The sequence below is a fragment of the Microcebus murinus genome, chromosome 8 (assembly GCF_040939455.1).
Source record: "Microcebus murinus isolate Inina chromosome 8, M.murinus_Inina_mat1.0, whole genome shotgun sequence".
NCBI classification, from domain to species: Eukaryota; Metazoa; Chordata; class Mammalia; order Primates; family Cheirogaleidae; genus Microcebus; species Microcebus murinus.
Window position 1 is genome coordinate 23,680,302 of NC_134111.1, and position 15,686 is coordinate 23,695,987.

General features: G+C 33.3%; 1 protein-coding gene across 2 annotated transcripts in view; it reads right to left on the reverse strand.

Moving 5' to 3' along the window:
* Positions 1 to 15,686, reverse strand: part of LRP1B (LDL receptor related protein 1B) — a 1,745,675-nt gene that overhangs the window by 707,102 nt on the left and 1,022,887 nt on the right. For both annotated transcript variants that reach the window (XM_020288518.2, XM_076005497.1), the window contains exon 12: positions 3,958 to 4,138. In XM_020288518.2, coding sequence (XP_020144107.2) covers positions 3,958 to 4,138 — 181 coding nt within the window. The remainder of the gene's footprint in view (positions 1 to 3,957; positions 4,139 to 15,686) is intronic.

Below are 15,686 nucleotides of genomic sequence, written 5' to 3' on the forward strand. Positions count from 1 at the left end.
CCCAACTTAGGTGCACCCAGATTCATAAAGCAAACCTTACTGGATCTAGGCAAATTGATTAACAGCAACTCCATAATCACCGGAGATTTCAACACCCCACTGATGGCACAAGACAGATCCTCCAAACAGAAAATTAATAAAGAAATAATTGACTTAAACAAAACTCTAGAACAATTGGGTCTGATTGACATTTACAGGACATTCTACCCAAAATCCACTGAATATACATTCTTCTCATCAGCTCATGGGACAGTCTCTAAGATTGACCATATCCTAGGACACAAAGTAAACCTCAAGAAATTTAAAAAAATAGAAATCATACCATGTATCTTCTCAGATCACAGTGGAATAAAAGTAGAAATCAACCCTAACAGAAACTCACATTTCTATACGAAAACGTGGAAATTAAACAACCTCCTACTAAATGATTACTTCATAAATGAAGAAATCAAGATGGAAATAAAAGAAATTCTATGAACAAATGACAATGGAGACACAAGTTATCAAATCCTCTGAGACACAGCTAAAGCAGATCTAAGAGGAAAGTTTATCTCCATAAATGCCTATAACCAAAAGACAAAAAGATCACAAATAGATAATCTAATGAAACGACTCAAAGAGCTGGAAAAAGAAGAACAAACCAGCCCCAAACCCAGCAGAAGAAGTGAAATCAACAAGATCAAATCATAACTAAATGAAATTGAAAACAGGGAAGCTATTCAGGAAATTAATAAAACAAAAAGTTGGTTCTTTGAACAAAATAAATAAAATTGACACGCCATTGGCTAAGCTAACGAACAGCAGAAAAGAGAAATCTCTAATAAGCTCCATCAGGAACAAAAAAGGAGATATCACAACTGATCCCAAAGAGATACAATATATAATTTATGAATACTACAAAAATTTTTATGCACACAAACTGGAAAATGTGGAAGAAATGGACAAATTTCTAGAAACACATAGCCTCCCTAGGCTCAACCAGGAAGAAATAGATTTCCTGAGCAGACCAATCTCAAGAGCTGAAATAGAAACAGCAATTAAAAATCTCCCTAAAAAGAAAAGTCCCGCTCCAGATGGTTTCACACCCGAATTTTACCACACTTACAAAGAAGAACTAGTATCCATCTTGCAGAAACTATTCCACAACATCGAGAAGAACGGAAACCTCTCTGACACCTTTTATGAAGCGAATATTACTGATACCAAAACCAAGAAAGAACGCAACAAAAAAGAAAACTACAGACCAATATCCCTAATGAATATAGATGCAAAAATTTTCAACAAAATCTTAGCTAACCGAATCCAGATGCTTATCAAAAAAATAATCCATCACGACCAAGTGGGCTTTATCCCAGGGATGCAGGGATGGTTCAACATACGTTGTAAATCTATAAATGCAATTTACCACCTAAACAGAAGCAAAAACAAAGACCACATGATTCTTTCAATAGATGCAGAAAAAGCTTTTGACAAATTCAACACCCTTTCATGATACGAACACTTAAGAAAATAGGCATAGAAGGGACATACCTAAAAATGATACAAGCCATATATGACAGACCCATAGCCAACATCATACTGAATGGGGAAAAATTGAAAGCATTCCCACTTAGAACTGGAACCAGACAAGGCTGCCCATTATCTACACTCCAACATAGTACTGGAAGTCCTGGCTACAGCAATCAGACAGGGAAGTGGAATTAAAGGTATCCAAATAGGGGCAGAAGAGATCAAACTTTCACTGTTTGCTGATGATATGATATTATATCTAGAAATCCCCAAAGATTCAACCAAGAAACTCCTGGAATTGATCAATGAATTTAGTAAAGTCTCAGGATACAAAATCAACACACAGAAATCAGAGGCATTCATATGCGCCAACAACAATCTAATTGAGAACCAAATCAAAGACTCAATTCCTTTCACAATAGCAACAAAGAAATTAAAGTACCTAGGAATATACTTAACCAAGGAGGTAAAAGACCTCTATAGAGAGAACTATGAAACACTAAGGAAGGAAATAGCAGAGGATGTAAACAGATGGAAATCCATACCATGCTCGTGGATTGGCAGATTCAACATCATTAAAATGTCTATACTACCCAAAGTGATCTACAGATTCAATGCAATACCTATTAAAATCCCATCAGCATTCTTCACAGAAACAGAAAAAATAATTTTACGCTTCGTATGGAACCAAAGAAGACCACGCATATCAAAAGCAATTCTCGGCAACAAAAACAAAATGGGAGGTATTAATATGCCAGATATCAAACTATACTACAAAGCTGTAGCAATTAAATCAATCTGGTATTGGCACAAAAATAGGAATATGGACCAGTGGAACAGATGTGAGAATCCTGATATAAAACCATCCTCATATATCCATCTAATCTTTGACAAAGCAGACAAAAAGCACATGCTGGGGAAAAGAATCCCTTTTCAATAAATGGTGCTGGGAAAACTGGATAGCCACTTGTAGAAGGCTAAAGCAGGACCCACACCTTTCACCTCTTACAAAAATCAACTCACGCTGGATAACAGACTTAAACCTAAGGTACAAAACTATTAGAATTCTAGAGGAAAATGTTAGAAATACTCTCCTACACATCAGCCTAGGCAAAGAGTTTATGAAGAAGTCCCCAAAGACAATCACAGCAGCAACAAAAATAAATAAATGGGACATGATCAAACTAAAAAGTTTCTGCACAGCTAAAGAAACAGTCATGAAAGTAAACAGAAAACCTACAGAATGGGAGAAAATTTTACATCCTACATATCTGATAAGGGGCTGATAATTAGAATATACTTAGAACTCACGAAAACCAGCAAAAAAAAAAAATCAAATAACCCTATTTAAAAGTGGGCAAAGGACTTGAACAGAAACTTTTCTAAAGAAGACAGAAGAATGGCCAACAAACATATGAAAAAATGCTCAACATCTCTAATCATCAGGGAAATGCAAATCAAAACCACAATGAGATATCACTTAACTCCAGTGAGAATGGCCTTTATCAAAAAGTCTCCAAACAGTAAATGCTGGCGTGGATGCAGAGAGAGAGGAACACTCCTACACTGCTGGTGGGACTGCAAACTAGTTCAACCTCTGTGGAAAGCAATATGGAGACATCTTAAAGCGATACAAGTGAATCTACCTTTTGATCCAGCAATCTCATCACTGGGCATCTACCCATAAGATCCAATGACACTCTACAAAAAAGACACCTGCACTCGAATGTTTATAGCAGCATAATTCATAATTGCAAGGCTGTGGAAACAGCCCAAGTGCCCATCAATCCAAGAATGGATTAATAAAATGTGGTATATGTATACCATAGAGTACTATTCAGCTCTAAGAAACAATGGTGATATAGCACATCTTATATTTTCCTGGTTAGAGCTGGAACCCATACTACTAAGTGAAGTATCCCAAGAATGGAAAAACAAGCACCACATATACTCACCAGCAAACTGGTATTAACTGAGCAGCACCTAAGTGGACACATAGTTACTACAGTAATAGGGTATGGGAAGGTGGGAGGGGGTGGTTGGGTATTTATATACATAATGAGTGAGATGTGCACCATCTGGGGGATGGTCATACTGGAAACTCAGACTTGTGGGGGGTGGGGGGAAAGGGCATTTATTGAAACCTTAAAATCTGTACCTACATAATATGCCAAAATAAAAAAAAAGAATTATAGTGCTAATCTGAATAAATCAAGAAATATATCCTTTATATACATAAACTACTTATTTCAGTTTAATGCATTATGACATGTTTATTTAGTACATTCCTTAGAAGAGAAAATTACTAAATGCATACCTTTTCCCAATCAGACCATTCATGTGTATATTCTGCTATGCATATAAATTTAAATAAAGCTTACTATTATTAAATACATTAAAACATATTTCTTATCATCTTTTAATATAAAGCTGTTCAAATATTCATACCCATTAACTGGATCCACCACAATCCCTCTGGGATGAGACATTTCTCCCTCCAAAAGAGTCTTCCGACTCTGAGAAGCCTTTTCCAGTCTGGCCACGTTAATGGTTTTCCTATGGCCATCATTTGTCCAGTAAAGGTTATTTCCAATCCAGTCCACAGCAATGCCCTCCACATTATCCAGATCTATTAATAAAAGCAAAAGAAATAAACTAATAAAAAGTTTATTTAATTCAAAAAGAAATGGACTCTGACCATAAATTTTTTATGGTGTGATTTTTGCAAATATCATCATTCCATAGAATACTTTTCAATTTTATTTTGAATGCCTTTTTATGTGAGTAATGCATCCTCTCTCTTCACATGGATCTCTCCATGTACACAGTGCTGACAAATTATTCAATGGTGGTTAAATATTTTAACTGAACCTCAATTTATTGTAATTCAGACAATGATCTACAGAAAAAAAACAGGAAAATATAAGTAATGTGAGTGAAAAAGGGTGAAAATAAGTGAAAAATGAAGTAATAAAGACTGTTCAGGAAAAAATCTACTAGTACTATGACAGCATGTTCAAAACTTATAATATGTAATCTGAGTAATCAAAATACTATGAATGTCCTCTCGCACAGAGATGAACAGATCTAGCAGAAGCACACATTGGAAAGCCTAGAACAGGCTTTCATCTTAGAATTGCATCAAGAGTGAATCTCAAATAATCACTACTTATGTATATTTTAGACTTATTTTAAAAAAGGACCCTACTGCAGATTTCTATAAGATACAGGAAATGATAAATCAAATAATTCTATAAACATATAATCTTATGAGTTCAGCTAATTCAGATCCTTTATTTTACAACAAGGGAAACTAACACTCCAAAGTGAAGGCAGTTGCTTATAGTCTATCATCATTGAAGAAGCAGTAAAAATGAGATAAAAATCTAAGCCCTATCACCCCCAGCATGGAGACCTTCAAAACAGCACAGTTCCTACGGTGAGTTTCTGCAGTAAACTGTCCTCACTTTTTGTTACTTTGTAAACCATGCTCCAAATGTCCCACAACATCATAAAGACAGTTACATTCTTTTGTTGCATGAGAAATTACTGTGAAGTCTTTTTTCAAAAACAGAGGAGTCTGTTATATAGACTTCTTTCCCTTGTGGGTATGAGGTACAGAACTGGAACTTACTAGACAAAGCAATAGGTACATTAGAGACTGAGCTGTGTATTCACACACTACTTAGAAACCACATGTCCTCGCATGCAGACATAATGGATATTTACCATTATCATATTCTTTAATCTGGCTATGGAAAAAATAAAATAAAATTTTCTTTTGTAGCACTTTCTGATAATCAACATGTGCCCTGATTCTGGATGACTGATACAAAGTGTTATTTGATCTAACTGAAAATCTCATTATAGTGAATCAGATATGTTCTCAATTTCAGTAAGCTACCTGCTTCATTACCATCCAATATGAGTAATTTTCACAGGTTAATTGTGCCTATGTTTAAGCAAAAAATTTGATTTTATCTTTACTTACTGACACAATTTTACTGAGCACTTTCCTATTCTGGCATAATGGAGGAAGAGTAGTTTTTTACTCTTTTTTCTTTATTATGGTCTACAGCTGATTTTTATCTTGTTAGTTGGTTTTCAAAAATTAGATTACATTTGAAATCTACTCCAGCATGGAAAGTCTTCATGCTGGATAATCCTTTTATTTTCAAAACTTTTTCTTTTGACATCTGACTTGAGACTATTATATATATATATACACATATTTATATACACACACACACACACACACACACATATATATATATATATATATCATCTTAAATACAGCATGGATGAAAATTTTGTTTCTGACACTTGGGTAAGCAACTTGGTCACTCTGATCCTTGATTTTTCCATCTGCAAAGTGAAGATGATAATAGCACCTCTCCATAGGGTGATGACAACGGGTAAATTAGCTACTGCATATAAACACTTAGCGTACTGCCTGGAATATACTAACATCTCACTATATGCTAATTTTTAAATAATTTATCAGGATTAAATATTTTATATCTATTCTGGCTCTTTTCCTTTTGGGTGCTACTTAATAGAAATATATCTTATGTTTTTCTCCTGCAAAATACATTTTCAGTAATATATACTTGCATTTTTACCAGTAGCCAACTTTAACTAGAAATACAGATACAGTATCACTTATGAAGAAATAGTAAGAATGAAATGGAATTGACTTCTAAGCAGCAGAATTTGGAAGTATCCTGTCTCCAACTAGTTTGTTTATTTTGTTTTTGAAAAAATGAATTGCTTGAATGCTATAAATAGTGTTTGGGATCACAAAGTCTAGAACCACACTGCCAGGCTCTGACACCCACTACCTAACTGTACAAGTTACTTCACCTTTCTCTTCTTCAATTGCTTTGTCTTTAAAATGCTTATAATGATAGTGCTTAACTCACAGGAATGCTTTGAGGATTAAGTGAATAAATATATGCAAAGTTCTTAGAACAGTAACAGTATCATTATTATTACTGTATAATCTTCCCTTTAGCTAGTTATCTAGTCTATTAACATACTAATAAAACAATTAGCCTACAGTGATTTTTTTAATGTTGTTTTTTGTTTACATCTTGTTTGTTTTTTTCTGTTACAGAAAGAACAAGACTGAATACAAATTTTGAAATAAGGAAACTCATAAAAGAATCTATGTACAAATTGGGAATCTTTTTTTGGTTTTGATTAACTAACAACTTGGATGGAACTCTAAGACATATAGAACATCAGTCTTACGAATATTTGATATTTTATTAAAAGGGCTGTGATTGGGCCCTGCCTGAAATTGAACTTAGGTAAGGAATCTGAAACCTCAAGGCCACATGTGGCCCTCTAGATCCCCAAATGTGGCCCCTGGACCAAATCCAAGCTTCACAGAACAAATCCCTTTACTAAAAAGGTCTGTTTTGTAAAATTTGAGTTCAATCAAAAGGTTCCACGCAAGGATACAGAAGGCCACAGGTTTCCCACCCAAATGAAAATCTCAGGCAGGACCCAGTAGACTCTAAACATATTTGTATATCTTCAATAAAAAGAAGAATTCTAGTAGATAATGGTTTCTTATAAAATGTTTTAGATTAAGGTTATGCTTATATTTTCCATGCTAAGTAAGGTAATGGGACATTTTTCTATTAACATATACTTCAGATAATAAACAGACTTTTTCATGTATTCTATAAATAGTTAAGATTAATATATTATTTTTGCTCAAATTATTAAAATTTCCACATTTTCCTTTGTAAACATTCTACTAATTTTGAAATAACTTGTATAAATGCAATACTATATGAATAGTGCATACACATACACATGTTATCTAAAGTTAGGCTTGATACTTAATTATATAGTTCACTTAAGTGAAAAATTCTTGTAGCTGACAATACTATTTCCTACAAAGGATAGCTATCTTTAAGGAAATGAGGATGAATAGTAGGTAATAAAATTTATTTAAGTTAAAAAGAATAATGATGTGATTTAAAAGGAATAAATAAAACAGTAAAGTTCTTTAAATGGATTTAAGATTAGACCAATAAGCATTTTAAAGAGAGTGGTTTGGGGGAAAAAAACAAACATATTTTTAAAACTAAAACTTAATTACAGGTCAGGTTTTTAGATGTTACAGACTCATGGAACAAAAGAGGCTTACAGTTTCATGTAGTTGAAATATAATCTCCTACTTTTAAATTGGGTCTTTGATTAAAAATAAAGGGCTAAATGTGAGCAGTTGCCTTAGTTTTAAGTTTATAAGTTGGACCTCCAGAGAGTAATCTATAAGTTTTGATGCTTTACAAGAGAATTTGATTAATATAATAAGAAATTAATTGAAAATTATACCCCAAAATTGACATAATAAAAACAATATCTATATTTTTTCACTTTATCCAAATTTATCCATGGTTATCTATCCTTAGCATGGACATCATTTTTCTGAATTGGAACAAAAGTGTGTACGTGAGTACACAATATGATATACCTTAAATAACTGGATGTGCAGCATGAATGTAGACATGCCTAAGGCCAAAGATACCTTACCTTGCCTCAGAGTCAGCACTTGGGCAATTCTCTTGACTCCTATTCTTGTAGTTCAATTAGTACAAATTCTCTTTGTGTTTTTCAATATGGCCTAAGGCAAAACAGCTCAAATGTATCTGACATGAGTGAACGACACTGATTTAATTAATATTGTGGCAGCAAGCTTTGCTTACTGAATTTGCTATCTCATGAGGTTTCAAGGGTCTGTGGTCATAGAGTCAAGTTTTCTATACCATCTGTCCCTAATGGCCAGCTTAGACTGATGTTTCTCATCCTCATTTTCATTCCAGGTCTCTTCTCAGTTATTAGGTTAGAGAGAGTAAATAGCCAAGGCATAGAAGCCATTTGGTAAGAAGCAAATACCTTACTGCTGTATTCAAAGAAATATGTAGAGTAGGATCTTATTTTCCAGATGAAACAGAATATGTCAGAGGTTTCCTTGCTTTATAAAAAGCGTATTGTCAGTTTCAATGGGTGGAGAGATACAGATAATCTCTCCACAACATTCAGATATTTCATCTTTGGTACAGTGAACCCATGTAAGAATAAAGATAGTGCTATAGTATGCATCACTGTTACCAATAAAGTAATTGAAAGTGATAATTAAAATGAAAGATGTCAAGAATGGTTAAGAACTGACATTTTACCATACTTTCAAGCTTGTAAATTTGCCTGATTTTGTTTCATGGGTGCTAGTATAAGACACAAGACTTGTGGGTCAGATATAAAAGACATTTTTACTCTGGCACAACAAGCAGCATGATCACCAGCAGATTGGTGTCAGTTCCCTATACTCCAAAGTCCCCCTGGGGCAACTGGGAGAGGCCCATATGGATGCTTTCATACCCGGTGGGCAGCTTTACAAAAGGAGAATCTTTAGTTTAGGAATCCTAAATCTGTTATAATGGGTAGTAAGCAGGCCTGTTGGTTTCCCTAGAGGGAGACTATATCTCTATCTTCCAAGACTCTTCTATACAAAAATCCTTAAAGGATAATTCATAATAAATTCATTTCAAAAATGCAGAAATGTAAGAGATCCATGGAAATTATCTTCCAAGAAAAGGTCCTGAAAAAACATAAATTGGTAGTCACTAATAAATGCATATAGATAGAGCAAACAAACTGGTGTGCAAATATGATCACAAAATTTCTGGATTCCAAGTTATTGCTCTTATGGGAATTCTGTACTGATTTATACAACCACACCTTAAAGCTTATTGTTTAGCTTGCTATGTGTGATGGTTAATTTTATGTGTCATTTTGGTTAGTCCCTATATACAGATGTTTGTTCAAACATCAGTTTGGGTGTTGTTGTAGAGGTATTTTTGAGATGATATGAACAGTTAAATCAGTAGACTTGGAGCAATTAGGTTATCCCCCATAATGTGGATTTGCCTCATACAATTAGTTGAAAGCCTTAATAGAAAATAAACTGAAATGCCCAAGAAAGATAGATTTCTGCCTCCAGTCTGTCTTTGGACTTGAGTTGCAATATCAACTCTTTCCTGAGTCTCCAGTCTATGGACCTACCCCACAAATTTTGGAGTTGCCAGACCCCATAATCATATGAGACAATTCCTTAAAAAAATCTTTCTTTTTCTATATATATCCTAATCATTCTGTTTTGTCTGGAAAACCCTGATTAATATACCATCATCATACCTGAGACCTGGAAATAATTTTGCTGAATTGTCTAGGCAAAGGAAGGACATTCTTCATATGTATTCTTTTCAGATAGAACTGCAGAGTATATATTACAGAGGACAAACTAGGTTCCAATTTAAGAAATCCCTAGAGATATGAAAGGAATATACAGCTCATTTCACAATATTCTGCTAAAAATGTTTGGATAATAGCAAAGTCCTTATTGTGAATTGGGAAAAAGTCATTTCTATTAACACCCTTTTACTATCCAATTCTGCCTACTTAATAAGAGAAAACAGAGCTAAAATCCCTTCTATTTTTTGAACACAAAATATCAGAGCTATTCTTGAATACTCCTTTTATTCCTGTGAAGTAGGTTATAATTTATAGAATAAAACACTTTAGAACCTATTTCATCAATAGTAAATTACTCAATCTTTTTCATATTAGATGAAGAGGCAACTCTATTAGTAGTCACTTGAGCAATTTAATTTCATAGAAAGTGACTTTTTATTTGCTATATTTTCTAATATGTTCCATGTTTTTGCATTTGGTCATTTAAACATTCAAAAACTTACACCACTTCAACTGATAATTTTCACTGAATTTTTTAAAATGACAATGTAACACATATAATGCTTAGACATTTTTAATGAAAGATACTGATCATTAAATTTCAAGTTAAGCTGAAAAGCAAGAGGCTGTAAATCTTCATTATTTTTATAACAGCCACAGCAAAGAATAAATGTATCATCTTATGTCACTACCCTCATGGAGCTTACCACCAACCTCAATCAAACAAACCTATACTTTTTCAGAACCACATAAATACACAAAAAGAGAAAGGATAGACAAAATGCATGTGTGGATTATAGGTAAATGTGGTAAAGAAGGTCAAGTCCGTAATAATTTATTTCACAACACCTTTCCATAAATATCTCAGAAAACACACATAGTCACAACACTCCTTGGTACACAGGCAGTCTTACAAAACTGAAGCAGTGAGTCAGGAACAAATGTAGTAATGAAATTAAGCAGGGACCTAGTTAAGAATTCAGTATTTTAGGAATAAAGGAAGCTAAAGAACCATATAGTCCAACTTCTACGTTCTACAAATAAGGAAACAAAAAACTAGAAAAGTAAGGTGACTTATAAGGATCTGTTTAGTTTGTAGTCAATATAACAAGTCTTAAAAGTAGACCCATGTTCCAATGTGCCTACCCTACTTTGCTTTCAAGTTGAACTGCAAAATTGTAAAGAAAACATGGCTAACATAATAAGGAGTCAATGAGAGTTGTTATAAGCAATGTTTTATTGAGGGAGGGAAAGTGAAACATGGAAGCAGGAAAGAGAGTAAAGACAGAATAAGACTACCTCAGTGCAGAATGCTTTTGGGTACAAACTTTCAAATCACAAAGATCACAGATATTGAAAGTTCATACATGTTTTTCAGATTCCTCCACTTTGTTAACTTTTGGTTAATTGCTTACCCTTTGGTGAATTGCTTAAGCTTGAGCATCAGTTTTCTCAAACAAAAATATGATAATCAATTCTACCCACATTAGGATAAAAGAACAGAATAATAAACACAACAGTGCCTGGCACATAATCAAATTCTCTATGAATGATAGCTATTATTTTCTTACCACAATATAATTGATGACTAACTATATGGAGAATCAACAAATGCCTATATGAAGGGAAATTATATGTTAAAACACAAGAAATAACTGAGGCACTGTTACAGGCTACATGAGCCTGAGAAGACAGAAGAACTAAACCCATTGTGGAAAATAGGTGAAAATATTTAATTAATATTATTGTATCAACATTAATTTTTTGGTTTTTATACTTGCAGTATACCTGTTTAGGATGTTAGGGAAAACTTTGAGGGTGCAATTGATGCCTTGTTTGTGTCCTCCCAAAATTCATATGTTGAAATCCTAATTCCAATGTGATGGTATTTGAAGGTGGAGCCTTTGGGGGGATAATTAGATAATGAGGATGGAGCCCTTATGAATGGGCTTAGAGACCTTATAAGAAGAGGCCAGAGAGTTCTCTAGATCTCTTTTCTTTATGTGAAGATACGATGAGAAATCAGCAGTCTGCTATCTGGAAGAAAGCCCTCACCAGAACCTGGTCATACTGGCACCCATATCTCAAACTTCCAGCCTCCAGAACTGGTAAGAAATAAACTTCTGTTGTTTATAAGTCACTTATTCTATGGTATTTTGTAATGGCAGCCAGAACTAATTAAGACAGAGGGATATACAGAATTTCTCTGGAGTATTTTGCAACTCCTCTACTAAATTAAAGATAGATAAAAATTAATTTTTAAAAATGTAATAAAACAAATGAATCATTGCTTTGAAAATGCATTGTTTTTAATATATGGAAGATATAAATGCTAGATGTAACATTATCTGTAAAAAAAAGGAGATAATTAAAGTATTGATGTTAATGCTATATTATATACCAGTTTTGGCATAGTATGTAAGCTAAATGAATCCACAGTGAAACTATAATAAAAATTAATGCAGAATAATTTATCCAAATAATTACATAGTATAAAACCATTTGAGGTAGATATGTACTTCTTCAAGAAAAACAATTTGAAGCAGTGCAAGAGAAAATAAGATATTTATTCAGAGAGTCTGGGACAGTCTTTCAAAATAAAGATGTTTTGTGTGTATTAACTAAAAATCATAATCTAATTTTTTTAATAAAAAGTGTTATAGAACTTCAAATAAATCATGAGAAATATGGAAAATTTTATAAGATTCTTGAAAAATTATGAGGGAAGATCATTCCTACAGCAAATTCAGTGAACTCCAAAATACATTTTCAGATAATCAAATAATAATAATAATAATTGATCTTACTATTTCTTATTTTAGATCAAAAAATAATCATTATCCAGTCATTCTTAGTTCTCTTTAATTTGTTCAATTACTATGTTTAAAGTAATGGCAATCAAACTAAGATACCCATTCATCTATTTAATGAACATTTATTGTATCACTAACATATACCAGACACTATTCTAGGCCCTAAGGATCTATAACAAGCAAAACAAAAAAAAAAATTCTGACCTGTTGAAGCTTACATTTTTGTAACAAGATAACAAACAAGTAATACATACCCAGGATCAATACTAAAGAGAAAAAGTAACCAAGGAAAGGGAATAAAGAGTTGGGCTGGGTATATATGAAGGTAGACAGTTTTATAGTACCAGTAAGAAAAGGCTAATTGAGGAAGTAATCTATAAGATTACAAACACCTCTCGAAGGTAAGAAAGTGATGTATGAGGATAGATCTAGGGGGAGAACATTCCAGACATGCAAATGCCCTGAGGTGGGATCATGCTCAGAGTGCTCAGAAGATAACAAAGAAAACTGAAGAGCAGTCACAAGAGTATTACGTGTTCTGTAGCAGAAACCAACTTAAACAGAATTTTGCCCCTATGAACTTAAAGGTCATTATGTGGGCACTTGTGAGGTGATTTTACCTTAAACTCTTATGAAAAATAGAGATCAATGGGCCTTTACTATCACTTGTATTTATTTGCAGGGTCTTATTTATGACTGTTGAGAGAGGCAGTCCCAGTTGGGCCTTGAATGTCCCTGCACATTCTTGCTGAGTTTGCCAAACTGTAAGGCTTATCTGTCTTCTGATACTGAACAATTCCTATTGCTAGTCAATCAATTTCCATTGCCAGTCTCATAGACATCTAAATAAGTCAAGGGGAACAAAGGGCAACTACTGTGTAGCTTCTTATTCAACAGGGGAGGGGGACTAGGGAGTTTGCTGTTTGCTACAATGTTGGCTGCTTTCTCAAAAAGTTCTGACCCCTTGGCCCTGGGTCCTGTCTGTGGTACAATCCACTGCTTGCTTAGCATTCATCCAGTCCCATCATGTTGCTACATGAGACTTGGGGATAAGGGAACCAGTGCCACTATGCTAATACTCATGCTGTTTGCTATGCTGTGAGCAATAAACAGTCCTAAATCTCATTGTCTCATTTTCTACTTTCAGTACCTATGCAGTGGTCGCAGGTTTACTCTCGGTCATGCTCTAAGATAGAGTTTCTCAACTTTGGCACTATTGACATTTTGGACCTTAAAATTCTTTGTTGTAGAGGACTGTCCTGTGCATGGCATAATGTTTGGCAGCACCATTCTCTATCTGCTAGATACCCGTAGCACCTCCCTTTCTAGTTGTAATAACCAAAAATGATTCCAGGTAATTCCAAATGTCCCAGGAAGAAAAATTACCACTGCTCTATGAAGTTGGAGTTCTACCTTGAGAATGAGTGGTACTTTTCAGATGTTTTTAGTGCATTTTGATTTCTCTAACTATGAGTTTTCTTGCCTTCAAATGAAATTTGCTGGTAATATTTTTGACAAAATTGTATACTATTAAACTATGTTTTCTGGCTAGTATAAACAGAAACTACTACATTTTTTTTCAAATATGCAATCTCAGAGTGGGTCAAATTTATTGACATTCTACATATATAAAATACTTTGGAAGCAGAAATGTTAACCGTTTTATGGGTGCTTATAGTGACAAATATTTTGAAAATATTTGTCTCAGAATAATATATTATCCTTATAAATTTTTATTTTAAATTTTTAAAAAGGATATTTTTTGGTTTTATTTACCTGAAACAATAGCAAGCTAAATCTTACATTTTGAAATTCCTTTACTTAAGACAAATTACAAATAATTTAACAGCTAAAATATCAAGGAAATGTTTTTATTGAAAACATGCACATTTTCTGTGATGTACAGTAAAGATTTTAAAGAACTCATCTTAATAACAGAGATAAAAGTGCCAAATCTGGAGATAGGAATATACTTGTATCCTATAAAGGCAAATTTGCACTCATCAAAGAAGGGAACAGATGTGTATTAAAATATTTCATATATTTATCAGACCATAACTACAGATTATATATGCTAATATCATTACAATATCCCTTCAAGTTTTCTAAATATTGCATACTAGACTACACTAGAAGACATCTACATTTTTTTGTTTTATATCTCTGAAAAACTCAGCCAAAAACACATATTGTGATGAGAACTTTGATTGTTTTCAATTGTGTAGGAACAGTGAAACGAAAACTAAAGTGAACAGATAAAAGAGAGTTGATAGATGTATAATTTAAGGAAGACCTAAAGCAGTCATCATTCCTTTTTTTTTTTTTTTTGCGGGGGGAAAAAGGTATGAGGATACAAAATATTGTGTCCAAATCTATGCCTGAGTCTAGAATAAAACTGGTCTGGGATAAAGATACACCATATGCTAGTTTGGCATCATAAATTTGAGAAATAAATGTAACTTCCCTTAAACAATAAAACATTTTGAATAGAAGAGTTTAGGGTTATTTTCCTCATCTTTTTAGTCACATATAAAACATGTGTTTTCAAGATACCTTCCAATATATTATTTACATGATATTGTCTGTCTTGTTCATTAGTGTTTCCCCGGGACTTAGAACTTTGCCTGTATATCATTAATACATGATCTCAATAAATATTGGTTACATGAATGAATGCATAAATGAATGACTCACCATAACCTATTAAATAACTCTTTCCTTCTAATGACATTCAAGACCTTCCATAATAATTTGCTACTAATATCATTTAGAAGCCCTATGATCCAATCATCTGACTGTAAGTGTATTATGCCACTTTTAGCTAACTGGTGTGCCATACTGGAAAAAAAAATGAATTTTGCTGTAAGAGAGAAAGTATCTTTTTTACTTTCTAGATGACTTTCATTTTTATCTTCAAAAACAATTTTATAAGATTTCACTTTTTTGGTTCTTGTGAATATCAAATGAAATAACATGTATAAGGCAACTAGGAACAACAGGATTTAATAAATGTTAGCAATGTTAGCTCATTTCCCTACACCAGTATGCGTATTTTACTTCCCATTGTTGTCTCATTTTTGTTTTCTCATCTTTCTC